At 47.1% G+C, this 8,778-nt stretch overlaps 1 protein-coding gene across 1 annotated transcript; it reads right to left on the bottom strand.

Moving 5' to 3' along the window:
* Window positions 1-6,569: 6,569 nt before the first annotated feature.
* On the bottom strand, window positions 6,570-7,781 carry LOC103776837 (carbohydrate sulfotransferase 6-like). The gene has a single exon (XM_008944364.1). It carries the CDS (start codon window positions 7,754-7,756, stop codon window positions 6,575-6,577), a length of 1,182 nt encoding a protein of 393 aa, XP_008942612.1. The 5' UTR covers window positions 7,757-7,781; the 3' UTR covers window positions 6,570-6,574.
* Window positions 7,782-8,778: the final 997 nt, after the last annotated feature.

The following is an 8,778-nucleotide window of genomic DNA, read 5'->3' as shown; positions in this document are numbered from 1 at the left end:
AGCAGGGCTGGTCTTCGGCTGACCATACATCCCGACAGGAAGACTACAGTCACTAACAGGCAGCACATGAGCCAGACCCCTCCCTCCCATTTTAAATCCTATAGAAGGGATCTGAGGTGGCCAGCTGCCAGAGGAACGAGAAGGCCATATCTTCACTCATGGTACAAGGCTAATTGAAGACAGGAACGAACTGACCGAGGAGCCAGGTGACCAGACCAATTCCAATTGTGCAGGTGAGCGAGAAAGGGCTGGGGAGGGGGCACAACCTCAGGGGGTGGGGCACACCATGAAAAGTCCATGGCAGGGGTCAAAGGGGGTCTCTACCCACCTACCTTTGACTCCACATGCCCAGCAAGTGCCACTCCACAATGCAGGGGAAAAACGTGGCACAAATCACAGCACCTCCTGTTGAGGGCTACTCCATTGCAGACCGCTGGAAACACCATTGCCTGAACAGCCCAGAAACATCTCTGTTTTAACCACTCGACTCTTCTCGCTCTTCCTCTCACCTCTGACTCTCCAGGCACTGCCAGAGCCGCTCCACGCTGCACAGCATTCCACTGGCTGCTACAAAAACACTGCACAGATTACCAAGGGCTGCTCCATCGGAGATGACTGGAGAAAACATTATCTGAAGAGTCCAGACACATCAACTTTCAACAGTAGGCTTTTACTGCAATTCCCCACCTACCCCTGACTCCACAACCTTGGGCAGAGCTGCTCCATGACTCAGTCCCAACAAAAAAAAAAAAAACAACCCCCACACTAGAAAGCACATCCAGAAAAAAAAAAAAAATTCCACCTAGAAACAAGAACCCACATGTGGAGCCAAAGAAAAAAAAATAAAATAAGAAAAAGAAAACACCTAGCAAAAAAAACCAAAACAAAACAAGGGCAGCTAAAAATCCAGTCAGAAAAACCATGGCATAACCTGTCAGGGGCTAATTCCATCACAGATGACTAGAGAAACTGTGGCCTCAGAAGTCCAGACATATCAACATGTATTGCTTAGACTCTCACTGCAATTCCACCTACCCCTGACTTCACAACCCGGGGCAGAACCACTCCACATTGAACGCAACACAATGTATGCTCAAACACCGCAAAAATGCTGTAAGACCACTGCACAGCCTGCCTCAGGCTTCTCCATCAGACATGACTGGAGAAGCCATTGTCTAAACAGTCCAGTGTCATTAATCTATTAACATCTAGACCTACAGGTAGTAATTCCACCTACCTCTAGGTCCACAACCCCTGCTGGAGCTGCTCCACGCTGAATACAAAAATGCTGCAAAGATGCCGCACAGCCTTCCAAGGGCTGCTGCAAAAACACAGCACAGCCTGCCAAGGGCTACTCTACCAGAAAAGATTAAAGAAACAGTTGCCTCAACAACTCAGAAACATCTCTATTTTCACCCCTAGACTCTTACTGGTATTCCACCTACCCCGACTGCACAAGCCAGGGCACAGCACCTGCATGCTGCATTTAAGAACAAGGTCATGCTGTCAATCTCAAAATCAGCCCTGACCCTAACCCTTGACACAACATTTTTATTCTTGGTATTAAAAAAGATGTGCTTTACTTTCCTACAAAAAGCCCCTTAACTCTGTGGGGTCACTCTGCTTGGTTTCCAGCAAGACCCTACATGCTGCCTAACTCCCACCTGAACTACATTCTGCATAGGCCTGAGCTCCAGAGCAGAAGCAGATCCCTTAAGACTCCCTTCACAAAGGCATCTCCAGTTTCTAAGTACACTATTTACTCAGAACAGCCGACAACTCATTCTGTCAATGTGGCAGTCTCTGGGACTTGCCCTCTGCGGAGGTCTTGCATGAGTGCCCAAGGACAGAAAACACCAAAAGCCCCAGAAATGGACCGGCACACATGAGAGACAACATGCAACTCACCAAAGTTCCCGATGTGGCATGGAGACCTGCACTGCCCAAACGCTTCCCTCACTGCCTCTGCCCTTTCCTCAAGGCTGCCCTGATACATGGAGCCTTGCTCATGTAACCCATGCAGGCACTGAGCTCCCAGTGCTACACACTCATGGCCTGCTCTCTTGAGGATGGCTCAGAGGGGTGCTTCCTCACCGCAGGGGACCTCATGCAGCTGTGGGCATGGCTGCCCCTGAGATAATGGGGAATGCCACCAACAGCCTTGAGTGTCCCTAAGTCCCCAGCAGTCCTGTGAACAGTGCTGGAGTTCTCTGGGACCCCCCCAGTGACCCCAGAACAGTCTAAGAGACCTTAGGACCAGCTCCCACTCCTACAATAGGTAGCCTCCCTCTCTTGAATAGTGTCCTTAGGCACTTCTTACTGAATGTAAAAGGACTGCAGAACCCACAGCCGCAAGTGTAAAGAATAAAGCAATTATTTATTAATTCATGCACCTAACACCTGGGGTTGAGTTTGCGAGTTTGCTCAGTGCCAGTACGGTCACCCTTCCCTTGTGAGCTGTGAGTCTCCTCTTCCACTTTTGCCTTTGTGGACAGGATGCAGCTCTTGTATTTGAGAGGGAGATCCGATCCTGACGTCACCCATTTGTGCATCTGCCCCACTCCTTGACTAGGACTCTGCAAGATATCTGCACCGCTCTCATGTCATCTGCCACCTCAGCAGTCTGACCCAGTGCACCATGTCTGCATCGTATCAAGCTGGGACCTTGGATCAGAGCACAGAGCTCAATGCTGGGTGGTTGGAAGGATACTGTAGTGCTCCTAACCATAAGACTATTGTATGATCAAGTAGTTCAAGTCAAACAGACCCTGCTAGAAAGCCCTGTAACTCAACAGTGTGCCCAAAGGCTGAGTCAAGAGCAAGCTGCTGCTGCTGCAGAGAGTTGGAAGATGAGCAGAATGAGGCTGATGCAAGAAGACACCTGTCTACATGAAGACAGATCTAACGGTAAATTGGGTAGCACATGCATGAGTCACACTGCACCAAATGACAGCCCTGTCCGGGCACAGGTGACCAAGAGGCAGTAACAGACAGCCTGTGTGGAAGGTACCTGCACACTGATGCTTAGGACAGACAGTAACACCCACTCCAAACCACCCTAATACAGGCATCTACTCGAACACCAAAGCACTCAGGGACTCTAATGTCTGTCTTCCTCCCACCTTGCCTGTGAGCCTCTTCGGTATTTACCACAACATCCCCATATCACCTTGGCCCATTGGTGCTCACCCAGTGCACATCCACGGTCTCACACCCAAGCAACAGAAGTCTCTAGAGAGGTGTTATCTGATTTAGTCTGAAAGAGGCAGATCAACAGCACCCATTCACTGCTGCAGTACCCAGTCCCTGTTGCGGCATAACTTCAACAGCCACAGCTTTCTGGGGAGGCATAGTAAATTCCATCATACACATGGCTCCCTTAATGCTAAAAGCCCCACAGAGCAGCCAAGGTACTGGCATCCACATGCACACAGCACCCCAACTCAGTGCAGTCTGCCTCCCTCCCTCACCAACTCTAACCCCCTCTTTCCTGCCTCACTCCAACCTGCAAGAACATTTCAAACTGTCTGTCTCAAACCACCCAGCCACTCAATCCTGCCCCAACACAATCACTGATCCCTAAAAGCCTTGATTAAGTGCAAAATTACCTGCTCCTCTTCTTCATGAGCACAGCAGCAGATGTAAAGCAGCAGGCAATATGGACGGCCTTAAACCCTGGCAAAAGTTTCTCACAGCTGTGGTAGCTAAGGGCCCTGGATGTGACTGTAGTGACTCCAGAACTCCTGAACGGGTGAGGCAGGAAGGGACCTCTTGTAGGTCACCTGGTCCGATGCGGGGGCTGATAAATTAGAATTGTGTAGGCTGTGTAACAGGACAAGTGTGGGGGCTGAGGCGAGAGCACGGAAGAACTACTGATTAGCCGACCATGGGACAGGCCAACATGCTGACATGGTAAGAAGCAGAGCAGAGAACTTGCTCTGTGTGGTCGGCATTTAATTCTGCCATTTGAGGAGAGTGAGGAACCAATGAAGAGTCACCACGACCACCATGGAAGTCCAAAGGAACCAATGAAGATTTGCCACGACTTGCTTGTAAAAGGTATATAAATCACGTGTGTGTAAAAAATAAACATCTCGGCTTCTCTCCTGAACTGAGTCTGTGTAATCAGTTGCCACAGTCCAACCCTTCCCTGCTCAAGCAGGGACACCTACAACCAGCTGCCAAGGGACCACGTTCAGATGACTTTTGAGTATCTCCAAGGTCGAAGACTCCATAACGTCTCTGGGCAACCTGTTCCAGGGCTCCAACACTCACACACCAAAAAAAAAAGTGGTTCTTGATGTTCACAGGCAACCTCCTGCGCTTCAGTTTGTGCCCACCGCCTCTTGTCCCATCACTGTGAACCACTGAAAAGAGCAAAGAGCCCGGCTCCATCTTCTTCACACACTCCCTTCAGGTATTTATATACATCAAGAAAATATTCCCCCCACCGAGACTTCTGCTCCCCAGGCTGAACTGTCCCAACTCTCTCATGATTTTCTCACATAAGAGGTCCCTCAGTCTCCCTGTTCATCTTGGTGGCCCTCCACTGGACTCCCTCTAGCATGTCTGTGCCTCTCTTGTAATAAAGAGCCCAAAAAAACTCCTGTGCTACAGACAAGAGCCCAGGGACCCTTATCACCCAAAAGTTCCAGATTCCCTGACACAGTAAAGAGGCCTCAGATAACCTAAAGTAAGTAAATGGCCCCCAAAAAACTGAGGAATGCACTAGAGATGCTAGCACAACATCAAGAGTCCCTGGAAAAGCCACCAAGACAAAAAAAAACATAGCTCCAAAGGCCCCATGATAGCTCTGGGAACACTGGGGAAGATCCCTAGAAGCAACACATGGCCCTAGAGAAATCCCTGTTCTGCTGACCACTTGCATGATATAGAAAGATATTGTCATTAACAGGCAGACCAGCAGCCAAACGCCTCCCTCTGCTACCACACCACACACCAGAGATCCAGAGTGCAGGACAGCAGGAGGGAGGAACAGGTCAGTGCACTCACCCACCACAGAAGTGAAGAAGGGAGCGAGTTGGGTGAGGAGCCAAGCCATGGGAGCAGCCAGGCCAGGAGCCATTATACAGCAGGGACTCAGAGAGAGCTGCACGTTCTGGCCCTGCCACCCTGGGAGCTCCACTTGCAGTGAAGAGTCAGGGAGCCCTTCCAATAGCTAAAATACTCACACAGCACATTCACTATACAGGCAGGCCTCCCAACCCCACTGCAAGCAGAATCAGCTCTTATAGAGGTGGTTTCCTGCCCCACCTCCAAGTTAATGTGGAAGGTGGGGGCACCTGGTGGGGATCTCCTTCTTGCCTGGCTGTGGACATCACCCATATGCCAACCCTCATTCAGAGCTGGATGTTTAAAACTCAGCACTTCAATCTTCCAGGGAGACACAGCATCAATGAGCCCACTTCTCAGCATCTACAGTGCTAGGAACATCCATCTCCTACAGCAGATCACAAGAGTGGCACTGAGGAGCTTTCGTGCTTATCCCAAACGAGCCATAGCACAACAATCTTCCATTAGCCCTAAGAGGATGATCAGGTATCAGTCAAATACATACTGTTCACCCGGAGATGTGCTGTACCAAAAAAACCCAAAGATACTAACAAACAAAACCCCCATACAGAAGTGTCTATCTCTGCTATCAAAGTTGTTTGACTTGATCACTTCCATAAAGCAGTACAATCAATTTGCAGAATTCCAAGGCACCTCAAATTTTTCAGTGATCTTCATTAACTTGTAGTTCTGAACAGAGAGGGTCATAGTATGAATTGCACTGCAGAAGCAAGTGTGTCTAACTGTGTCACAATGTTAGAATGCATAACTGGGGCACCACTAACAAGCTATTCCCACAGCAATTCAGCTCAGTTACTTCATCTCTTTCACCTTTTATACTCCATCCCAACATTGCATTCAAGTATCTGAAAACTTTGCCATTCCAAGGAAAGCACGAAGAAATCTATCAATTATCTATCTATCAATGCCTAAACCTTTTACAATGGAACTATGGCATTTGCCCCAGCCCTTGGAGAACTTTCATGTAAAAATTTAAAATATCAAGAAGTTTAAAAAAAATACATAAGAACTTGAAAGCAAAAGAAAACAGTCAAGCGAATCTGGAAGAAAGTGAAGGAATTTAGTTTCTACTTTGTTCCATTTATACAAATTAACTGAGATTCTTAAAAATTTGAAAAATGTAAACAGAAGTGAACTATTATCAGTAAGTAAAGACATATTTAACATTTAATCTTTTAATAGAAAGTACTTAAGTTAAATTTTAAAACAGTGCTGAGAACAGCAGAGCTCCGCTATAAATTTACAATCTGACAAGTATCTCACAGCATTCCTCATGCTTTATTTTTGGTTTTGCAGTTTAAGAAACTCAGAAGAAAACCTCAATCCATTCAGCAGACAGGAAGATAGTTAAACTCATTATCCAAGGATTTTCAAATTACTTATATGCTGCACAGTAGACAAATACTCAATCATCTCCCTCCGCTCCAGCCTCCCAGCCCACCACCTGCCGCCCCTGGCCAGATCCCTCAAAAATAGTATCTCAGTGCTTTGGATGAAATGATGACCAAGTGAATTGATTTTGTCGTCTCGGCAGTACTAAATCCAATGACAGGTCTCTTTGTTCTTTTTCTGAATCCACCAGCTGATAGCCAAGCATGTTTATAGCACCTCTGCAAACTTCCTGTATTTTCTTAATTTTCTGGAAGGAAAGAACATTTCTCCAGGCCTGTGAAACACTGACTGCATCTCGAGATGTGATTTTGAAGGCTTCCTTTTTTTTTCCTGGTCCCTCTCCATGTGTGATATTATAGATCCAGCTTTTGAGCACAGGGGTCAGACTAAGATCTGCAAATTTATACATTTCTGAGATTTCTGATAATGGATCTCTGACCAGATCTTCAAAACGGATCATTAAATAGCGATCTTTAAGGAAACTCGGTGGTTTTAGAGTCGCTGTTTCATAAATCTGAACATGACTTCTGCAGATCTCTTGCATTACTCTGTATTTGCTGTCTTCCACTTTAGTGCCATTGGTACTCAAAACAATGCCATTGTCACGGGCTAATGCTTTGACTGACTGTTCCCGTGACTTGACAACTGCCCTGGGGTCACGGACCAAGTGAATGATTTTGAGGTTCAAGGATGGATCTGTGAGAAGGGGATAGAGGACCTTCAAGTCAAAGAATCGAACCTCCTTGATGACAACATGGCTGTAAGTTTTGCAGGCTTCCTCCACCTTGCTGAATGGGTACCGTCCACAAAGAGTCTTGCATGCCATCTCACTGGTTATGTCAGTACGTTGAAAGAAGTCACAAGCAGGAGCTGAACACAAAGCCCGACTCACTGCCCACTGGAAAAGGTCAGATAAGTTTCTTTCCCAAGGCATGTAAGCATCAAACACAGACATATCACACAGAAAGACCGACCTGACTAGGTCCCGTACTGCCATGTGTAAGACTTTGGCACTGTTCTGGTACATGGTAACCCACACGTGCCACGCAGGCTCCATCAGGTAGAAGACACTGGGGTGCTGGCTGAAAAGCTGACCAACAAAAGAAGATCCCGAGCGCCAGGAAGAGAGAATGAGGATGTGGACTTGAGACGGTTTCTCCTCAGACTGAGGCATGAAGTTACTGTACCGGGCATACATGAAGAGCAAGAATCCAGTCTGAACCGCAACGAAAAGTACAACAAGGGTGCTAGGAATTCGAATCCTTGCCATTCTCACCGAGGAAAAGCAATCAAAAAAGCTGAAAAAGAGAAGGAAAATGCTGGTGAACCACTGTTCCTGCAGCACAACAATGACAAAACGCAGTACAAAATCTTGCATTAGTACAACCTTTCTTCAGATATGCATGTAGTGTTTCTGGCACTATTCACTTCCTTCATCTGTGGCACTGGGAGATGATCACCTGGCAAGTGGCAAGTGTCAGAAACTGAAAGAAAGTAATGTGTGACAACGAGATCCCAGCAGAACTGAGATTGGAGCAAATGTTTGATGCTGAACGAAACTTCAGGTTGATGCAGCTCAACTGTTGAAGAAAAAAAGAAAACTTCAGAATACACAAGGTCCTCAACTTGAACTCTGGTAAATACTGCCAAGGTAAACCACTGGGTCACTACTCACATTAGAGAGGCATGTAGCTAACTGCCAAGCTTACAAAATACAAACAAACAGTAAAAGGGATAAGCCCACACAAATTCTATGGAACAAACTAGAACAAAGCTACACATCAATTTCATCGAGCTGCTCTAACTCTGTTGTCATTTCAAAACAGCAATTAAAAGACCCTGGTTCACCTCAGAATGGTTGAGGTTGGCAGACACCTTGTGTAGGTCCATCTGGCACAACCCTTCCCTGCTCAAGCAGGGACACCTACAACCAGCTGCCAAGGACCACGTTCAGATGACTTTTGAGTATCTCCAAGGTCGGAGACTCCACAACCTCTCTGGGCAACCTGTTTCAGGGCTCCAACACTCACACACCAGAAGAAAGTGGTTCTTGATGTTCCCAGGCAACCTCCTGCGCTTCAGTTTGTGCCCACCGCCTCTTGTCCCGTCACTGAGAACCACTGAAAAGAGCCTGGCTCCACCTTCTTTACATTATCCCTTCACATATTTATAAACACCGATAAGAACTCCCAGTATTGGCCTCTCTTCCCAGTTTCCTATCATCAGCAAACTTGCTAAGGTTACATTCTTCCCCATCATCCAGATCATTAATGAGAACACTGAACTGACCCC

Source organism: Merops nubicus, unplaced genomic scaffold, assembly GCF_000691845.1.
Source record: "Merops nubicus isolate BGI_N331 unplaced genomic scaffold, ASM69184v1 scaffold15767, whole genome shotgun sequence".
NCBI classification, from domain to species: Eukaryota; Metazoa; Chordata; class Aves; order Coraciiformes; family Meropidae; genus Merops; species Merops nubicus.
This window is presented reverse-complemented; position numbering and strand designations above follow the sequence as displayed.